The following is a 21,893-nucleotide window of genomic DNA, read 5'->3' as shown; positions in this document are numbered from 1 at the left end:
AAGGGGCAGGGATGCTTTATTTCATTTTTACGTTGTTTTTAACTTGGTGGTCATATGTGAAACAATGTTTTAACAGGGAAAAATCCTCTCTCCGTGCCTAACTTTTCTACCGGTGTTGGGGAACAACCTGTATTTCACAAGTCTTCCAGGATACTGTTATTAAAATAACATTTTAGTATTATGATCCATTTGGAAGACTTTTGCTCCTGATTTGTTTATAAACTCAAAAAATTAGGCACTTAGATTAATCCTGAAATATTCTACGCTGTGGTAGAATATGGCAGTCTACAAGGTAGCTACGTTTTACTCAGTACTGCTCATAAAAATGATACAGAGCGTACGCTACAGAAACTCGTAGGCGAGCACGTGCGTGCGTTCTCTACCCAGACCTTGAAACTCGCCCTCCGTCGAGCTGGTTTCAACACTTTTTAACTCCATAGGCGTCTTCTGTGAGGATGAGCCTGTGTAACCGCTGCATCTGCTCCTCAATGCTGACGTTGCCGTAGCCCAGCAGCAGCCGGATGGAGCTCCCAGCGATCCCGCAGGGTCATTATCAGCCTGGCTGAACCTACTTAGGGCCTGGCTACCAGGAGGGCAATACAGTGGGAGTTGTTATTAGCCACCCGAACATGCAAGCTTCTCCAAAAAACCCCAAGAGGGTTTTTTATTATGAGACACAGCTTATGCCCTTGGCAAGCTTTTAAAACTAGTTTTTAGGAAAACGGCCAGTGACACAAGGCAGCAACGTCTATGAGGAAGAAGTATTTTGCAACAGGAATTTCTTCATTGATTCCTGACGTGTGAATGAAATCTTAGTTGATGGGAATTACTAAGAAAGTCCTTTTTTCTTAACAGCCCCTTTGTACTCACTTATCGTAGAGGTACGGTCATGCGGCAAACCTGTCCTTCACTACTGCTCCGACCCCATCTGGAAACTTTACACGTAACCTTATCCCTTTGGAGTTTTCATGGGAGAGCTGCCACTTGAACCAATGCACAGACGATAATGAGTTTTCTTTACATAAACTGTGCTGCCTTTTCCACTGCACTGGGGTGAGGGGCTGGCTCCTACAAATCCACAAGAGAAAGTACCTTTTTATTTAGAAAAGATCAAGACTTTTAGCTCTTCAAGTACGGCACAGGTCATCACAGCATTTCAGAAGAATTTCTACTTTTGGAAGCAGAAGTGGGTTAAGCTTTGCTTTTCACCGTATTTCCTGGATGTAATGTTGAAGAATCTTCGTAATTATTTATAAAACTGAAATTGTATTTTTCCTTAAGCGTGTCATCAGTGTGCTCATTAACGTTTAGTAAAGTAGTCAATGAAAATAAAATCTCTTAACTTGATTATTTTTCATTTATAAAGTGCTAGAGTGGCAAGATCAGCAGTTTTTCAGCTGGCTAAAGCTCGCCTTAGAAAACGCAAAGTGGGAAACTAGTCATGATGTTTTCTGCCCTCTCCCCTCTGGTAGATTTTCTGCTTTCTTAGCCTTTTGTCCCCAGTCTCCGCTCAGTTCCCAGTATTTTACTGTACAGATGTATTTGAAATCATGGGCAACTTTGCAAGTTTAAAGGCTGCTCCAACTTATGCTGAGGGAAGAGGATATATTTTAGTTAGCTGCAGAACCGGAGATTCAAACTGATTAAAATACATTTTTAATACATTCAGTACAAAGTAGGATGCGTGTCTCTGGTGAGATCGCTTTGACTACAAAAGCCCTGCTTTAGCTGCGGGAGTTGTCTCCGCATCTTCTCCTCTTTCATGCCCGTGGGATTACGACGATGCATCATTTGAATTTTTGGTGGCTTGCTGCTTTTTCTCTTGGGAACCATGAACTTCTGCTGTTCTGCAGCAATGGTATAAGCTGACCTTCATGCTGAGAACTAAAGCAGCATGAAAATAATCTAAATCATTAAATAAGACAAGTAATACCTTTATTTAGGTGAAGAATGAAGTTTTACATAGAATAACAGCTTCATTTTTCTTTTATTTCTTCAAGGTTGGTCTGAGGGGAGATATATTGAGATTATATTGTCTTTCTGCCTGTCAGGCATAGAGTTTAGAGTAAGACAGGGGTACAGAGCTATGGTAAGAGAGAGAAAGATAGTCATTTTAATCTGCTATTTTTTGAAGACACGTTAGCGGAGTTTTAGGTTTTTTGTGCCTCGTGCTCTTTCCAAACAGTTGTGCATTGTAACACCGTTCACAGTTTTTTCTTTAACTTCTTGCAGTAACAACACAGTCCCTGAATTATCATGTATAACAGGGAAGGGTGGTAAACACACACGCACGCTAAATGATCATATAAAAATCGAATTCTCCTGTCATTTTTAGACGTGGAGGAACTCCCCTGGCTTTGAGTGAGATTGTGCTGGCTCCCCTTAAGGCAGGCACAACCTGGCACGTTCACTTGATGTACGTTTATTTTTAAATTCACGGTTTGTGCAAGTTAGCAGTGAAAAGTACAAGGGATTTTTTTAAAAAGGATTTGAATCTCTGAGATGACAAAGCCACCCTTTAAGTACATGCAGCTGAAAGCCTTCCCATTCAGAAAGCTGACAGGGTTGGGCACTGGCTGACAGCAGTTATCTTTCTTGGGTCAGTAGAAACACATTCCTTATTCAAACATGCGAAGAGAAGACACTTTGCATTAGGAAATGCTGACATTTCTCCGAGTTCAAATTGTTCCCTCCTGTCGCAAGATCGGCTGTCATCTCGCAGAAGGTATTTCTAGAAGTAGGGAGGTCATCCCAACACACCGCTCTCAAAACTAGCTCTTTCTGCTGGCAAGTGTTCGATTAGTCCCTGAGTCTCTGCGACAGGCTCATTACAACCAATCTTTGACATTTTTGGTAATAAATGCAGCCTGCTGCGGTCCTTAAAGGGAAAAGCCCGTTTGTTGGAAGCCAGTGTTTGAGACCCCAGACCCGCTTCCCGTGGCATGGCGGAATTCCCACGCAGCCTTTTGAGGAGACCACGTGGAATGACGACCCGCTTCAGCACTGCCCTGCAATCGGGACGGACTTCAGAGCACGTTCTTCGTCTGAGGGACCTTCAGGCAAGCGAAGGTCAGGGCTGTAGCGTGATCTTTACAGAAGCGACAGTAAATGCATTAAATTTAATTTTCAAATTTGCATTTCCCTTGCACCATGGAAAACAAAGCCGCCTTCCTCGCCCAGAGGTGTCGGGAATCGGCTGGCACACGGATGAGTTACCGCGTTTTGAGCCTCGGAGCTTGCAGCAGCGCACGCCGACGTGCTCTGTCTGCTGGGGGACAGCAGAGCACCCAACCGAGCACAGAGAACGTTAAACCTCTGCAAACTTTTAGACAAAACTACTTCCCTGCAGAATGGCTCTTGGCTTGTACTTCATTTAAGTTACAGTGTTGGTGGGAATCAGAAGCCTCCCAAGTCAGGGGGGTCGCACGCTGCAGTCTGTCCTAATCCTTTATCCAAAGCTGCTCAGTGAGGCCTCTGATACTGCTTGCTGATATGAATGCCGTTAAACCCAAAATCTCGTGGACATCTTCTTTTGTAGAACTCCCATTAACCTTTTAGTGTTTTTCCTCCCTTTTTTGGTACAGTATCTAGCATAAAATATCCTCAGTCTGCAACCGGGGCATTTTGATAGGGCTGGGTTGACAGGAAATAATGAAAATGAGCGTTTAGAAAAGTGTTTTCATCCTGATACGGAACAAGTGTAATCTGAGATGTTGTTTTAAATTCTTTTTGTCTGAAGATGGAATTTTAAGGCTTTCATCGAGAGCCAGGGAGAAGTACAAGATAAGCATCCTACAGTGCAAGGCTGTTCTGGAAAAAACTCACTAAACTCACAGAAATCTTCCGGGGTGGGATCTGTGAAGCATTGTAAGTTTTTGGGGAAAAAAAGTCTGCAGTTTGTTCAAGCCACTTTTATATATTGCTGTGATCTAATTAGAAGGAACATGAAAACAGCATGTGTTTTCCTTTGCTTTGCAACCCTCCTCCCCAGCCTTCTTCACATATGCATTCCTTTAAAATATTCAGTACTGAGAAGAAACACATAGAGAGCAAAGATGGAAGTGCTGGAGATTTATTGTAATATAAAATATTTATAGAATGTACATTATAGTGCTTGATTTTTTTTATATGTATATATTTTAAATGCATACCTATTTCCAGTCTAAATGTGTCTGCTTTAGGGTGCTATGTTGTCTTTATTTGTGGTGTTTTACCTGTGTTTAATACTGCCTAATTTGCATGACTGTAATTATGCAAATTACTCACGTTAATGGTGTCCTTAGGAAGAATACAGGGCTCACCTACCCCACTGCAGGAAAGGTGTGGGCGAGCGCATGGTAGTTGTTAAATACATCAATTTGGTATGAAACGCAACACCCAGCTATGCATATACCGTATGTAAACCATAAAAAAAAAAAGCAAGCATCCAGCTTTCTAGCAGTCTAAAAAAAATGCCAGCAATAAAAAAAAGAAGAGAGAGAAATGGGGGGAGAGGAGCAACGCTTCTGGTGGAGGGAATGAAAAGCTGCAGGCAAGTGGGGTCAGGGTCCTGGAGCGTGTGTGTTGTAAAGAATAACTGGCAGGAATCTGTGAATTACGAGTCTATAAATTAATTGCAGGCTTCTGGTGACTTTGCAATAAACCACAGTAATGAAGATTGAGTGGTTTATGATTTTGTCAGAGCTCTGAAAAATTGTATGGTTTATAAACTACATAGATACTGGTGTTTTTATGTGAGTTTGTTGAATAAATTATACTAGGACTCTAGTGTTTAAAAAAAAAAAAGGAAGTGTTAAAATTAACATAAGAATGTGATTCCGTCTTACATTTTTTTTTCTTCAGGTTTTTCTTACCCAGCGAGCTCGTTTCTTTTTCCTTGAGCCATCCTATCAGCGCTGATTCTTCGTAACTCTGCCACTAAATCATCTCTTTTCGTATATCTCTAGTGTAAGAAATACTATTTTTAAAAAAAACGCTTGATCAACATCTTACCAGTGTTCCCTTATGATTGATGTTGTATTTGAAAAATCATCTACCAAACTTTCCCGCACTGTGGTTGTGTGATCTGGAGACCCTGATGTAATTTTCTGGACGGCCACAGGGCGAGAAGAGCCCAGCGTGGAGCGTGTCTGACCCAAACGCACGCGTCCATCTGAGCCCTTTCGGTAGGAAATTAGGCAGCTGAGTTAAGCAGGACGCCTAATGGGTTTGAATTTGCACGCGCTGGGGTTGTTCTGAACTGGATCGAGAGCTTCTAGGTATCCTAAATTATTAAATATCTGGTAAACAAGAGACTAATCTGAAAGAGGAATAGAGAAGATGGGCCATGGGAGCCGTGCTGGAGGGGCCCAGGGCAGATGTTTATTTAAGTGTAGGTAACTCAGCTCAAAAGCAGAAACAATTGCTAAAATCAAGAAAACTCTGATGTAAAAACTTTGCAGTTTTACTTTGATTTGCTTTTTTGCACAATGGACAGCTTTAATCAAAAGAATCTCCCTTTCTCAAAAGTACTTCTACCTCATTGTGCGCGCAAGTTTGGAGAGCGCTCGGGATTAATTGGGAGGGTGTGACTGAAGAGTCATAGAGTAGTTTGGGTGGGAAGGGACCTTGCAAGGCCATCTAGTCCAGCCCCCTGCAGCGAGCAGGGACATCTGCAACCAGAGCAGGGTGCTCAGGGCCCCGTCCAGCCTGACCTGGGGTGTTCCCAGGGATGGGATCATCACCAAGAGGTGATGATGTCTAGGACTCTGCCTTCGTTTATCACCAAAGCTGGAAGCTGTTGTCAACAAGGCGGGGAAAGAAAAAAAAAAAAAGAGTTTTGTAGTTAAGGTGGAGAAATGCAAACGCTGAAGAACACAATTTTATCTGTACGTCTGCCGTAGCATTCCTACCGGACATGGGTTTGTTCGCTGGTACCGCGCATTCGTGTGTTGCAACTTGTTTTCCTCGTTTTCTGCATCCCTGATGAGACTTTTTGGTCTGATGTGCAAATATTGAGTACTGTATAGCAGAGACTGCTCTAAATCATAGCGAACTGGACAAGAAAAATGAGGGGGGTACTTTGCCCGTTCACTGGTAGCTTGGCTAGTAGCACCTCTTGGTGTCCAACTCCTACGAGTTCAAAAACATTTGTGGATCATGCAGGTATTGTAGAAATACAAACCAGAGAGAAAAACCTACTGGGAAATTAATCATTTTGTTTGCAGGGAAAAGCTTGAAAACTAGAAAGCATGAAGCCATGTACGAAATAGGAAGCTTGAAATTAAACCCTGAATTGCTCTTTCAGCGAGCGGGGTCCGCGTGGAGTGCCGAGGGAGGCTGCGAAGAAACAGAATTTGATCGTGTCACTGAGTGCGCTGTAATCCTTGCAAACCTGGGGTCTGAATTAGGGAAGCGAGGGCAGCCTTGATTCGAACATTTCTTAGCTTCGGTGCAATTTATTTTATAATCTTCACCTTCTTTTAATTTAGAAGGGTTTTTTAATATTATGGCTTTATAAATATTATAATCAGACATTGGGAATGATGGCTCAAGAAATACAATTGGATTTTCTGTCTGAAATGATAAGTCACGGATGGTACTTAGAAATTAATTTATTCTGGCTTCCTGGCAACTATGGATATTCAAAACAGAGACTGTCGTTCCCCTACGAGAGCTGGTGGAATGAATGTGGGCTGCTGAGTTTTTCCCTGTGTTTTTCAGTGTGATGTGGAAGGGGGGCTCATTAGAAATGTGATGTTATTAGCAGTTTTCCTCAAGTTGTGAATTTCCATTGTCCTAGTATAACAATGATGATGAAATTAAATTAAATTAGCATATCATATAGCATGCCGAGAAACTGTGAATACATTATAGTAATACAAGGCAACAGATAATTGCTAGCTTAATAAGAATTAGTTCTCAGCAAAGATAATTCAACCTTTTTCTTCTTCCAATCACTAGGGACAGATTTCCTGGTTATTGATTATCTTCCCATCTTCTATAAATCCAGTCAGAAGTCCTTCTTGGTTATATGAAAATGTCTCTGCTCTAAATGCTTCCAATTTTGTATAATTTGTCAGTGAACTTGTCTTGTACCTGTATGTGCCTGTCCGTATGTTGACTTGTAGGACCCTGTTATGTATGCAGTCGGCATCTGATCCTTTGAAATGAGTGGGATTTTATTACTCCTGTACTCACTTAGTGAGAATTATAGATCTATTTTGTTATACATAAGTCTTACATGTCATCTAAATTGAGGTTTTAATTCTTTCTTTTGGAAAGAAAAAAATGTTGACATCCCCTGCATAAGTGTATTTTCTAGAATAAATGCTTTCCCTAGTGTTTCATATTTAATAGGCTCAGAGTTAAAGAGAATAATTTAAATTACAGATATGTTTTCTATTTATGTCTAATATTCTTCAGGCTTATTGAAATGATTTACTTGCTAAGCCTTAATCTATATCCACTCATTGTCGCTTTCATTTTTTCTCCACCTTTTTTGCAGTTCCACCATGGTTTTTAATCCGCCCTTCAAGTCTTCATGCCTATGAGAGTATGGATATTGAGTTTGAATGTGCCGTGTCTGGTAAGCCTGTTCCTACGGTGGAGTGGATCAAGAATGGAGAAGTGGTCATTCCTAGCGACTATTTTCAGATAGTGGTAATTATCTGGCTTTTACTTATTAGATTTTTTTTTTTTTAAGTTGTGAAAGTTGTATTCTGATATTTGATCCAATCATTGCCTTCATAAACCTATTGGTCTTCCTGAATAAAACAAATTTTCTGCTGCCTCCTACTACAAATGAGGCACGTTGCACTGAGGTGTGTTAGGTCCAGTACGTTGACATTGTCTCACGGTTCTAGGGAGAGCTAAACCTGATTTTTGTGGAGGAGTAACAGTGTGAGGTCATACTCTGAGTTGCTATTAATAATATTGTTTATCACTTGTTAATGACTTCCCTTACTCACCCTTGCCCTTGGTGAACAAAAACAATAGGTCCCTTCTCTAAGGAATTTGTAGTCTGACACAGGGGGTTAAAAACAATAAGGGTCATTTGACATAATTACAACTTTTGAGAGAGAATTGTTGTGCACCCTACCCAAAGTAACAGCCCCATCCGGGACGCCAACCCTTTTAGTTTAGATGTCACTATTACGGGGGCCAAGAATTTATGCTGCGTTTTCTAAAAGGGTTGATTTAGCTGGCCTCTGCTGAAAGCAGTGGCACTTGTAAGTGAGCCGAGGTGCTGGGGACGGCCCCCGAGAACTTCAGCCACCGTGACGATGTCTGTAGGCCGTGAGGTGTGGCTTGTTCCGAGACATGGCTTCGTTCGGCACTTTCTAATTTTTCATCTTGTAACAAGTAATATTGATGATCATAATGTCTTTTAATTACCTATATAAAAAAAAGGTTACTTCTAATGTGGCTTTCATGCAGGATAGACTTCTGCTGCCATATACAATAGAAAATTCGGTCTTTTTTTATACATCACTGCTTGTTAGAAAGGAGCCAGAAGCTGTCCAAGGAAAGGCCAGCTCAGTTGCTGTTGTGATTGTGTGATGGAGGTGTTAGAAAATTGTTTCACTTAATAGTTAACGGAAGGTACATTTCAGCCAGAGCATACCCCTCCCCTGAGATTTTTTACCCAACATAAATGGTTTCTCATTGTGGTAACAGAAGGTAAAAGTTAAACCTGTTTCAAGTGAAGTAAGCGTAGAGCGACCTTTTCTTGAGGATCTGCAGGCCTCAAGCCATAAGGAGGGTTTGACCATCAGAACAGATGCGGAAGTTGAAAGTTCTTTTAAATCTGCCCTGCAGCTAAAGGGCCAAGACAAAATTTGACGCACTACTCGAGCGATGGCTGTTAATTCGGAGCTTAAGTCTTGAGAAAGATGTTGGATGGACCCTGTGCAGGAAAGTGAAGTCACCCTTGGGCTGTAGGTGCCATCAGACAAAATGCGAAGACCACAAGGTGTCAAGAGAATCCTGATGAAAGGACTTATGGTTACAGCCCTCTAAGGACCAGGGCTATGTGAGCTGGAGCTGTGATTACATACGCAGTACCATGTTTCACACAATAGCTTGTTCTGGAAAGGTTTTAGAATCCACATTCACGTTGGATGTTGTTTTTCTAATTAATTCTCTCCCCTTCTTTCTCTTTTGCTGTCTCTCCAGGGTGGCAGCAACTTACGGATTCTGGGCTTGGTAAAGTCAGATGAAGGTTTTTATCAATGTGTAGCTGAAAATGAAGCTGGAAACGCACAGGCCAGTGCACAGCTAATCATCCCAGAGCCTGGTAAGACGCAAAGGACATACAGAATCGTAGATGTAATTAATGCTATTAACATAAAAATCCCAAATGAGCAGCTACTATTCTTTACTCCCTCTTACTTATCCAGCTGGCTGGCTGTGGTTAAAAGCGTGTCCAGACTATTGGATAGTTTGGGGCATTTTGTTCACAGGGACAATTACAAATGCTGGCTTTGTCCTAGAAATGGCTCTGGAGGCCAACTAAACCTGCATGAAAAGCCAGCGGCAATGTCTTACTGTCTATTGGTGGGCTTTATCCTGCTGAAATATGAGAAGGTCATCACAAATGAGTGAGGTGATGGAATAAAGTAATCCATAAGCAAGAGAAAATTGTATCGCACGTAGTTCTGTATTACGCTGTTGTAGAACATTTGTCTTGGGGAAAGGGAAGAGAAGAAAAAGAGAGGAAGAGAAAGAACAGTTTGACGGTGGGATATCAAGTGCAGCCAACTGCTGAGATCAGAAGGTTTGTGTCTACGTGCTGGAAGGATGAATGCTTTTTTTTGTTGCTCACATAGATGTTTGGTTTTATGGACTGCACCGTGCAGCAGCATAGATGTTTACTGTTTTATGGGTTTTTAAGAAACAGAAAGATGTCTTCATCTTACGCCAGATGATATGTAAACATGGATGAAAGCCCTTCAAAGTTTCTGGGTTGTAAATGATTAATGACCTACACTGGGCTGCAGGTTACACTTGCTACTTCTCGTGGATTATGCTAGTAAGCTGAGAACAAGAGAACATGCCGAAGTGCTGTTTGTTCTCCGATCTGGACTGGGAAGAGCAGAATCTTGGTAGCCCACGAATACTCAATTGAGACAGCCCTACTGAGATCAATTAACCAGCCTGATAGCTTGTACCATAGAATTTCTTTGGGAAATCCTTTGAAAAGTTCCCACACAGCATCAGTATAAATTTTTAAAGCTTTGCCAAAAAGTCTGGCCTTCTGGAAATAGAGAAATAATTATGGCCATGGTCCACGTTCTTGTCAGCTGCAGTAGCCTGACTCTTAAGGACTCTTGTGTGAACACTGAGCAGGAATTTTTGCTGAGATCCATCAAAATTCAGTCCTGTAAGCTGTTGTGTTGTGAGCACTATTACTCAGAGTGGTTCCAGCAGGACGGAGGGAGGTGGCAGTACCGTGTGGCCATAGCTGAGATCGTCTGGGAGACAAAAGTGAGGAGTAAGCACCACTGGAAGCCTCAGATCGCCAGTTTGCAAAGTCCCCTCTATGCAAATACTTAAGGCAGTAAGATGGGAACAGGGCTAAGGTTTCTTCCTCTGTTTTCTGCCTTGGTCCCAAGTGAACGGCTGAACATGGATTTTGCACATCTTTGAAGCTCACCTCGCTCTTATTCCTCCTCCCTTGTGATTCAGCATTGCCTTTGTAAGCCTCTTCTCTTTCTTTCCTCTGCCTGAAAGCAACTCCCGTAGCCGCTGGGGAATTGTCAGAGAGCTCTCGGCCCCTCTCTCCCTCTCCCCCGGACGCTCATGCCGCAGACACTTTGCAGCCATGACATCAGGCAGCTTAGTGGGAGATCTGGGCCGGGGGGGGGGGGGGGTGTATGGAGAAGAAATGTAATGTCTGTAGAGTTGTTGTTGTTATTATTATTATTATTATCATCATCCTCCTCCTCCTGCTAGCGTGACCCTCCAGCCTGGCCCCCTCTCGCCCTGCTCTGCAGGGCTAATTGGCTAAAACTGAGGTTGGTGGTTGGGTATCGGGATCAAGAGGCGGATATTTAGTTGGGTTCCCACTTCCGTATGTGCCCTCCACCCAGTGCTGTGCGGGATCTTGCCAGATGAGTGTTCCCCTCTGTGTAGGCACCAGAGGTGACGATGAGGTTATCCTCCCTTAGGGACGACTCTGAAAATGGGGAGGCACTTAGAAACTAGATCCCACTGGCAGAAGACATGTCTGTGTGATACTGAGGAAGGCTGGCTGGGATCAGAGGGACATCATCCTGCTCAGAAACAACCTGTTCCACTTCAGGCCTCACTGCGGGGAGATGTGCAGTTGTTTTGCCTTTGTTTTCTTTCTGCTTTCTCTTAAGCTGAATCTCACATTCAGTTTCTGCACTCGGATTATATTTACACACCTGAAGGAAACGGGCCATCTCCTGCTGCAGTGGGGTTTAATGGGGTGCTAGGATCGTCCTAGGGGAAACTGGGTAGCTCATGGCTGCTCCCAGCGAGGCATTGCAAGCGAAGTGCCGTCAGGAAATTTTATGCTCTCTGTTGGTGTTTATTATGTTTGGCATTGAATTAAAATTAAAATATAAGAAAACGAAAAGAAAATCCTAAAGAGCTACGGGACAGCATTGTAAACTGTCTCCATTTCCCTTTTTAAGTGATGGATTACTTTTTTTCTGGCTATTTAAACAGATCTTCAAACAATGCCACTCCAGTTCCTGCGAGATGAAGGGAGGGCCAGCGTTGCTCAGATGCTAGCCTAGGTGAGGCTAGCTGTGGTGGGAGGAACGTGGCCCCCTCTGCTTTGGTGGTGGGGGGCCATGCTCAGCACGTGTTTGGTGCCCAGCTCGAGCTCTGCGTGGCACCGCCGAGTGGCTGGGGTCCGGCTGGGGGCTCGGGCAGGGGCTCGCCCCGGCCGGGCCCGGCGATGACCCGGCAGAGCCCACGCTCGCTGTTGGCGTGTGTTCATGAGAGCCCCGTGGAGTTTCAGTTTACTCGTGAATAGCTCCCTCTCCGGAGCCATTAATGTGGAAGGGGCATAAATGGAGTCATGTTGAAGGCTTATCTGAGCGTCCTTCTTCTGAAAGCCAGGGTCAAATAAACCCTTTACTGAACAGATGGTGATTTTACCCTAAGAGTGATTTCTACCCCAAACTTATATTAGGGTACAATAGTAATTTTATGGGTTTTTTGGTGATTCATAAGACAGTTTTTGCTTTTATTTATTGCAAATAATTTGGACCATCCAGTGGGCTAAATATGTTGTGTATGTTCTGTTGGGGGATTTTGGAAGTTTTATTGGGGTAGAAAGGTATAATTGGCCTGACTGCTCCTACTACCGTTGTTATGTGGACGTATAGATTCACATCCACTGCTGACCACCTTTAACTGTAGGACCTGAAGTAGCAGCACATAAGTTGGCATTAAAGCAAGTATAAATGAGCTCAGATTGAGCCTGAATATCCCCCTTGTAAAGGCTGTGATGCTAAACAGGACTCAGACAATGCCGAAATGAGAAGTGAAAGCCAAACGGGCTGTGAGCTCACGCAGATAGTGGCTTCCGCTTTTAGTATTCAGATGTGGCTATAGGATGCTCAAAACTATTTTGATTTGTCTTGCTTGGGCTATAAAAAGCCAACGAGCTCCCTGAGAAATAGAAAATTCCTGTCCTTTTTGGCTGAGGTTATGACTGGAGAGGCGTTGTACTTAGCAGCGCGTTATGAACTAGAGTAAAAGAAGAGATGGTAGATGGTCTGCAAGGCACCATTAGTAAATCAAAGTATACTTGTGGATTTCAGCACACTTGGGGAAAAGGCGCTTGGGATTGTTTCTTCTCCTTGTTCCTTTCTTTCGCATCAACAACCCTAATGTTACCCTCTTAAGAACAGATTGCTCACCAGTTTGTAACACGAGAAAAAAATGCAACTTTAAATGCTTCTTATTGCTTAAAAAAACCCACACGACAAACAAAAACCAAAAACCACAACAATAAATGAACCATTTTTAAGGATTTCAGGTCCCTCATCATCTCTAACTCACGCTTTCTGGGTTTCTTAGGCCACTCTGCCGCTTGGCTTCTGCTCCGTAACTCTGCTACAGGGCGATTACCCCTATGGACTTCATATAGTCTCTGGGAAAGCGCGATCATGTTAAACAGGAACCAGGAAGAAAGCCTGCAATAGGCACTTCTAGTTACGTGTACTGGAAAACAAATTCTCAGCACGAAAAAGCAGATGAAGAAAATCTCAGCTGGCTGTCTTATTTTTATAACGGTATAAAACCTGTGATTTGCACACCTCGAAATTGAATAGAGAACGGGGTGGTGGTGAGTGATGGACATGCATCACTTCAGATGAGGAGAGCGTCCCAGAGGAAAACCTTCCTGTAAAGAACTCCCAGACAGTTATTTGCTTTATGCCGGTGGCTTCTCAGGGATCCGTCCGTCAGATATTCACTAGATGTGTGGAGGGATTTTTTTTTTTTTTTTATTGTAGCAGGTGAAAGATCAGATAAAGACAGCCTTGAAATAATCAACTTGTGTATGTGGTAAGATAATTATTAGCTCTGTTCCTGCACTAAATTCCTTGCTAGACAAATCTTCAGCTTAGGAAGATACCCTCTCCCGGAGGCTGGTAAAAGTGCTGTAAATCAGTCTTCACTCTTGGCATTAAAAGCGGTAGCTAATTTGGCAAACAGCAGCAGAGAAAACAGTCTCTTCCGCAGCGTAACTAACCGGTACCTGGGCTCCTTGTGCTGCCACGCGACGAGGCGACGCCGCGCCAGAGTTGTGTGGAGCAGGGATTGCGTGTCCATCCACGGATGATCTCCAGATGATCAGGGATGTCCGAAGAGGGATGTTGCAGGGAGACAGGAAGGGTGACTCTTGGGTGGCCTGCTCCTCGATGGCTGCTCCCCATCGAGCGGGCGTTGAACGCCGAGCCCCGCTGCTCGGGCTCAGCTTTCTGTGCCACTCACGCTGTCATTTTTGTCATGTACTTTCTCTTGCGTTTTAATTCCTCTACTTACAAGTTGTGTAGCTCCTTCTCATGTCAGATTTTCAGCTTAGCAGCTAGCAGATTTAACATTTTTGTGTGCGCGAGATCTTCGCAAAGACTTTGCGTTTCTTTATAATAAGGCTTAGATTGGTAATCTGTGAATTACTTTTCCTTGCTAAAGAAACAGTGGTTTGACTCAGTTTTCAAAAACCTTTCTCTCTCTCTGATTTCCTATTACACAAAACAGTCTATGAGGCACCATTTCCCCTCCCTTTATTATCGTAAGCATTATTTAGTATTCTTTATGATTGAGTATTATAATACTTATTTATAATTGTAGTATAGTATTATTTATAATTACTTCCCCAATAAAAAATAAAAAACCCACAAAATAAAATCCACCTCTATGCTGAGAAACTGAGCTAATATTGGCAGTAAAGCTTCAGATTTTTAGTCCTTGGAAGCCTGTTGGAAAGGCAAACCATGTACGTTAATCTTGCTTATGGTTAGCCTTAAAATCAATCTGGAATAAACCCCATGATTTCGAATCTCAGGAGAAGCAGGGTTTTTTCTTAACAGTTAGTAAAACAGTGAAAAAGTAGCGATGAGGAATGCTCTGTATTGGAAATTTTGAAGAAGAGGTTGGGCAGATGTATCTTTGTGCTAATAATTCTGATCCTGCCTTTGCAGAGGAAGACTGCACGGCCCGTCTCTCCGCTCTGCTCTTTATGCCCTGAATTAGAAATAGCAAATTTCACAGAGCTGCTTCGCATTGCGTAGGCAGACACAGAGCAGAAGAAAGAAGTGAGAGACTATTTCAAGATGCCACTCATAAATTTCAGAGTAGAATATATTTTATTTTTCATCTCTAACACAGAGGATGGCACTCCTGCTGGGATGTGGAAACGTGTTTATTTTCTGAAGGCTTATTTAGGCGTGTGGTGCAATTTATACTGAGCGTGTGCACTACTGCTAAATAGAGGAGCGTGCGGGCAAGTCCCCACGGACCGGAGACCCTTCACACCGCTGAGCCGGTGGCTTTCGCCGCCTCTGGTTTGGACATTGCCAGGTGTGTGCCATTCCTCTTGGCTAGAAGACTTGCGCGCGGCTCTGGGGTGCCGCTCCAAGGCGGGACGGGGAGACGGTGTGCGGGGTCACCCTCCGTCGCGCGCCGTTCTCCGGCACCGTCCGCGCACGCCCGCCACCCGCGAGGTCTGCTCCTCGCTGCAGACGTTTCCCCTGACCCATCTTACGGCTTGCAGCCCACCTCTGGTTTTATGCTGTCACCGCTGCACTCTGCTGAGCTGCGGCACCGGCCTCGGTACTTAAGGTGCTCTGAAGCGAAAGCAATCGTGCAAAGCTGTAAATACACCTTAGGAATACGAGGTGGAGCCTTCCGCGGGGTGCAGCTGCAAGGATGGGGTGCGATGTAGCCCAGGCAGGATCATCTGTTCCCAAAGGTGAGGTGACGGCCTCAGGCAACGGGGCTCTGTGGGAGGGCTGTGCCTGCTGGCTCTGGACGCTGGAGGAGTTTAACGTGCTGTATCGTCACCCTCTCCGGAGCCCCGCCACCGGTGACGGCCAGAGAGGTGCTTCAGGGGAACCACTGGCAGGAAAAAGCAGTCAAAGCACCTGAGCGCTTGCAGGGTACCCAGGGATGGGGAGAAGAGTAACCTCCTGAACCACAGTGTCAGGAGTCTTTGTGTTGAAACAAGAGGTTGAATTTCCTTATTTTGGTATGCACGACTGGTAAGCTGCTCACATTTATTGCTCCACATAAGCAGTAATGATCATGATAATAGTAAGAATAAATTTTGTTTATATGCTTTTGTGGTGGTCTTTGCCATAATATTACGACACCATACTGGGGATTTATAACAGACGTATGTAAAAACGCAAAATCAGAGGAGTATTTTTCTAGTTAACAAAAAACAGTTGGTAAAGGCTATCCTGAAATTAGCAAAGGTGCTTTGAAGGCACCTCTAGATAGATGCACTGCAAGGGATTATCTTGGAAGATTTTGGAGCTTCCATCTTTGAAGGTCTCTAAGAACAAGTTAGCTAAACAGCTGCTGGGGTTATTTTTAATCCAGCCATGAGATGTAGGAAAGGATTAGCTGGGTTCAGGAGATCGTGTCCGATTCGGCTCTCCATTGATCTAGTGAACATTGCTGGAGACTTTGGACAGTAACGAGATTCTGGAAAGATGCAGTTAGAGATGTGTGATCTTGTCTTAAAATACTGATATAAAAATTGGCGGCTCTGTTCTGTAAGAGCTATAACGGTTTAAAAACTTGGCAGCTGGGTTTCCACACCACCACAGCCTCCTGCGAAGCTCAGGAGATGAGCTTCTGCGCTGGCGTCGCTCGCTCTACTTTCCCTCAACTGAGTGAAATCTGCCACCTCTCTGGGCAACCAGAACAGTTGATAGGTTCAACATAGTTCATGAACAGCTCATTGAAGAGTTGCTCCTTCAAGTCTGGCATAACCTCAGGGTTTTATGTTTTCGCAAGGGCAACGCAATGTATTACACAGCGAAGCAACGCTGTAGAAAAATCCATAAAAGGTGCCAAGTCAAGTTCTGAAGAAGCTTGAGTCGGGGGCGAGGTCAGCGAAGCCTCAGCGTTCGGGCTGTGGGTGTCTGCTGCCAGCTGGCTCTGGCGCTCGGGCATTGGCCTCCCCTCAGCTCTGCGTGGAGCAGCCCCCGTCTCCTGCTCTCCAAAGGCTGGTGGGTTTCTTTCCTTCCGTGGTTTCTGAACGTCGGGCTCCTTGTGGCTTGAAGGAAGCCATGTGTGTCTCTATACGGCCACGTATCCGTGCAATTGAATTTCCTACTTACAAAAGGGGAGAGTCACTGCGCACGTGGTCTACACGTGAAAGTCACTTGGGTTGGGTTTTGTTGTGGGTTTTTTTATATACAAGTGACTTGAGTAGACTGTGAGGATGCGATAGCCTTTTTGTATCTTGGTTTTAAAAGTATCAGACAATCAAGAGTTTAAAAGAAACCTGAGGCTTATTAATGCACTCGATTTAATTATTAAAGAGAGCATCGGTGGCAGCTGATCTTACAGATGTAGGAAAAGAAGAAACCAAATGAAAACTGAGGGAGACTGCAGCTACTGCAAGGAGGCCTGCTGTGGCTCCACCGGCACCGGTGGAGGCGGGCTGACGGTCGGGAGAGGTGACAGCACAAGTTTCAGAGAAGCCACGGTCATTCTTGAATGTATGTGTGTGCTCTGAGAGTTGGCCGTAGGTCAAGGTCCTTCTGCCCTTATTTCCAGGGAAATACCTGTGGCTGTGTGGGACTTCGCGGCTTGTGCGGGCGCAGACTTCCTTCCTTCTTTCTTCACCTCTGAAGAAGGAATTGGGGGGGGGGAAATACGGAGAAAAGCCTTAGAGAGGGAAGACAGACCAGTGCCTAAACTGCTAGTCTGACCCTGGTGTGGCAAAGGTTTTGCCACAAACCTCAGAGTAACTCACTGGGATGCCTACTGATCGAACGAGTTGAATAGTATTTGCCTGTTTATCAAAGGTGTCCTAAAAATAACCACATTGGAAGGCGTGAGGGGCTCGTACGCGCTGTAGCTGCACGCTGGCTAGGCATTTTAGTTATTTAAGAGTTGTTCACCTCTGTGCTGCTCACGTCCTTCTAGCCTTGTTCATCTGGCCGTGTCTAGCTGGGTGTTTCGTCCCTGGCTTCTGACTTCGCCTGCGGCTTCGCAAGCCAGAGCGCGCTTAATTTTTACGTTAACTCCCCTCTTTGTCACCCGTTTTCGCCCTTTCGCGGGAGCTCATTTTCCCCTAAACATAACGGTTTCCTTTGTAAGCGTGGATGAAGTTACACTGCGGAGGTCAGGAGCAGCAAGGTCAGGAGATGCATTGTCTGCAGCCCTGAGCGCTGATGGGTTTTTGTACGTAGCGCGCTGCCTTGTCACCTTCCCGGGAGAAACCCATTTGCTGAGCCGCCATTTGATCAACGATAAGAAACAGTAAGAAGTAGCTGAATGTGTTTGTTTATGGGGAAACAGCAAATTAATCTTGGGGCATATTTGTCAGCGATACTAACTTTCTGTCTTTGCTCCCTGAGGGGAAAGATTTCGGGAAAATAACCCCCGAATGTGTAGAGTCGCGCGTGGCCCCGTTTAGGAAACTGCTAGATATCCTGTTAGTTTTGCTTTTATTCATATTTAGGGCCAACGGCACAGGGCGACACACGGAGCTGGCGCACGAGATACAAAAATATGCTGCCCGTATGACTCTGAAGACTAGAATATATTGATTTCATTAGCACCCACAGCTCAAACGATACGAGATTGCGAGCTTTGTCATCCCTGTGCACGCATGTCTGTGTGTGCTCCCCTGTGTGCAAAAAGTAATTTTCAGTGTTGCAAAAGGTGGGTCTGGGAAAGAATTAAAAGAGGAAGGGCAAACTTTTGGCCCTTCACCACCTTGAATAAAATCCATTTAATTCACCCTGACTATCCTTGTTATCGTGTTAAATATAGACTAAATAGTTTAATATGGATTTACGTAATGAGCTCACAAATTGATTTTGCAGCGCAAGCTTGGTTTAGAGTTTAGGAGCAGACAATCTCTTGTTAAGATCAAAGCGGTGCTTCTGCCTTCTGACGCTGCCGAGTGCGGGCTTGGGGGTGAAGATGATGATTTATTTTTTCTTTCTTTCTTTTTGGTTCTGATGTTGATTCGGACCTATTAGGACTTGTTCTGTTTGTATGTTTATTTATGTCTGTGGGATCAGAATAATAACGGGGGAAAAATAATAATAAAAAAAAATCACACACAAAAAAAAGAGCCTTGTGCAAGCTCCTAAGGGAGGAAGATGGCACGTTTCTTCTAGGAATGCAAATGTCTTTTCTGAGCGACAGGAAAGGAAAAAGAAAAGCAGGCTTCTCGTATTCTTCCCCTTCCTCTCCTCCATCCCTCCCTTCCCTCCCATTCTGCCCCCCTTCCCTCCTTAGGACTAATTTCATGCCCCTTGTTTAAACATTAATTATTTAGCTCGAGCGATTTGCTAATAATTTGCAGAGTGGTATTTCTTGGAAGTTTAGGAGATGAGTCCCTGAGATGGTGCATCTTTCATCCGCCCCTCGCCCCGTCTGGCTCGGTGGCCTCGGTGAGATGTAATTGTAATTGGTGTCTGGGTTGGGATGACAGTGTCAGCCTATCATTTCAGGGTTTAGAGCTGTGCACTGGATAGCCAGATTTGTAATTATAATGTGCTTTACTCCTATTTATATTCAGCAACGTTCTCGCCTTGCCGTTCCTTTCCCTGGGAGCGGAAGATTGGGCTGGGGAGGGGTGGCTTGAAAGCAGTGAGAACCATTATTTGATCAGCAAACACCCTGATTCTCTGGGGAGCAGAGGGCCGAGGGGAGCGGCTAGCGAAAGTTACCGTTTTCTGTCCTGCAGCACGTGCCCTGAAATTTTTCCTGACAGAATTAAATGTGCTGCCCCCTTGAGCAGGAAAACGCAGACGTTTCCGTGCGTGGATCGCTGGAACGGCGTTACCCGTGCTGCGAGCCGGCGCTGCGCCGCGGCCGGGCTGCTGGGCGAGGGCTTCTCTCGTGATGGCCTCTTAAAGATGATTATTTAACGGTCCCGTTTTCCTCAAATGTGTCCCCTTGCAACTGTAGCTGCAGGACCACAAATAGAGATTTCCAGAGGGCAACAACTTGGTACCGCTGGAAGGGAGATCAGGATCAATTTCTAGATCTACTGTAATTTTCCGTGCAAGGGGAGAAGTTCATGTTAGAGAAGATCTGAGGGTTTGATTATGTAGAAAAAGTCCCGCTGGCCGCATCCAGCTGCGGCTGCAGAGCTGGCGGCGTGTCTCTGGCCGGGCCGGCGCTGGGCTGTGCGGCGTTTCAGGCGACCACTTTGGTAGCAAACAATTTTTGTGTTTCGGATATTATCCCTTCAGCCTATTTAATAGTTTTCTTCTTTCAATTCCATCACGTTATCTTTATTCACTTCGAAGGATTTCTCTTTCTCACAGGTCTACTTTCTGCAAATTCTTTAATGTAATTATATTTTTTTCCAGGCTCACCTCTGCAGCCGTGGCAGCGTACGGCAGCGCTGCCTTCTACCTCGTGGGATTTGAACCTATAATCCCACGAGAGGTGTCCTAATCCTGCTGCGGATTCTTGGGTGGAAGGTGTTGCCGGTTCGTTTCATTTCATATTCACGGGGCTCCTGTCTGCGGAAAGAAATATTAGTTAGAGCAAAGACTAGGTTCAAGAAATTCATGTATTTCTTGCACTGAGTTTTCTAAAGACCTGCTAAGGAGTCACTCATTCGCCCCATTCTCTAGTTCGGTGAGGAGGTCACTGCTGAAGGTCCAAGATTTACTCTGTCTAGCTCTTCGTCTAAAAAAAGTCTTTAGAAGAGAAAAAAAAAAGCAGGTGGGTGGGAGGGATGATGGCTCTAAAAGCTTTCGAAGCATGTGCAAGAAAATCAAGTGTGTTGACATGAAAAAGAGAAGGATATTTTGTAAAGAGAAACTGTGGAAAATAATTATTCCCTCTCTCTCCTTTGGTCCCAAGCTAAAAATATATGTATTTCTGTCCGCTCCATCCCTCTGTAGCATCATCTGTTGAGAAGGCAAGGGGTGAGGAGGGCAGGTACTTGGGCTTTCCGTACGCTTTCTGCTTCTCTCAAGCTTGTGACATCTCTGTGGGCAGAATCTTTAAAAAGCATCAATTTCAAAATACTGTGTTCAGAGTAGAACTGCTTTGCAGTTACCTGTGGCACCAAGGGATCTCTGATGGCCCAGCGAGCGCTCAGAGGTCCTCCAGCTATTTACACGTACGCTGGGAAGTAGAAGGGAGAAGCAGATTTGGGGATGTAGCCCCCAGAACGGACACAGGACGCGGTGTCACTGCTGAAGGGCGGCGGGCAGCTTGACCCAGGCCCCTCGCCAGCTCAGGCCACCCCGCGGGCTCCCCCGCCAACCTGCAGCCCCCCGCCTCGTGTCCCTCCCATCTTCAGGAACAGAGAGGGACCCTTTGCTCCCTACCAGACCTGAGCATCTCATGGCTGAAGAATGCTGGATGAACTACTGTACCGTCAGGTATGCTGGGCATGACATTAATAGATAATTTATATATAAATACATAAATACACGTATAAGTTTTGGCTACCCCACGTTGACCGTAGGTGGCTGTATTCCTGGTTTTCAATGGCTGCTTGGGAATGAATCCAGGACCAGAGCCACGGTTAAGAGCTTTGCCTTGGTCTGCTTCGAAGGAATTCAGACTGTTAATATCCTTACATTTATCTTTCTTAAAACCAGAATTAAAGGAAGCTTAGATATCCTTTGTTTACCTTTTTGTTTGTTTGGTTTTGCTTTGCGGTTCTCAGTGGGGGTTTTTTTTCCCCCCGTTGTTTGTAATCTAGCATACATCAGATTTCCGAGCGGTTGAGAGTTGTTAACAATTTCATTACAGAAACAGTTGGCAAGATTTTCCCTGCCAAAACTTCATATCTGTCCTGCAGGTAGCAACAGCTGCTCACAGCTGTTGTCAGTTAAAACATCTAGAGCAGCAGTTTCAGTTGAATAAAGCAAAATTTTGCTCATCTAGTGGTGTGTAAGAACCGAGAAGAATTCTGAAGCATCTGTCACAGCTGTTAACCCCCGAAAGAAACAGGAATGGGTAAAGAGCCTGAGAATCGGGTGAGGATGGGTGCCTTTTTGTAATTACTGCAAGAAATGGGACAATGAAGGACGTGGTTTGCGTGGGCAGGGCGCGGAGAGCCCGACCCTGCACCCTCTGTGCCGGTGACGGGAAACTTCATTTTCTCTTTTATGGGAAATAATCGCCGTGGGCCAAAACATTATGTGTCACAGGGAGCTAAAGGCAGATGGAACCTGCTCAATCTAATGGCTTAATTAGGA

At 44.6% G+C, this 21,893-nt stretch overlaps 1 protein-coding gene across 1 annotated transcript in view; it reads left to right on the top strand.

Annotated features, from left to right (window-relative positions):
- DCC (DCC netrin 1 receptor) overlaps positions 1-21,893 on the top strand; it is a 593,712-nt gene that overhangs the window by 357,424 nt on the left and 214,395 nt on the right. The window contains 2 exon segments of the mRNA XM_082013714.1: positions 7,487-7,641; positions 9,157-9,277. Of these exon segments, the coding sequence (XP_081869840.1) occupies positions 7,487-7,641; positions 9,157-9,277 (276 nt within the window).

Source organism: Phaethon aethereus (genome assembly GCF_964289735.1).
Source record: "Phaethon aethereus genome assembly, chromosome: Z".
NCBI lineage: Eukaryota > Metazoa > Chordata > Aves > Phaethontiformes > Phaethontidae > Phaethon > Phaethon aethereus.
The sequence above is the reverse complement of the archived record's forward strand: the minus strand, read 5'-3'. Positions and strand labels throughout refer to the sequence as shown.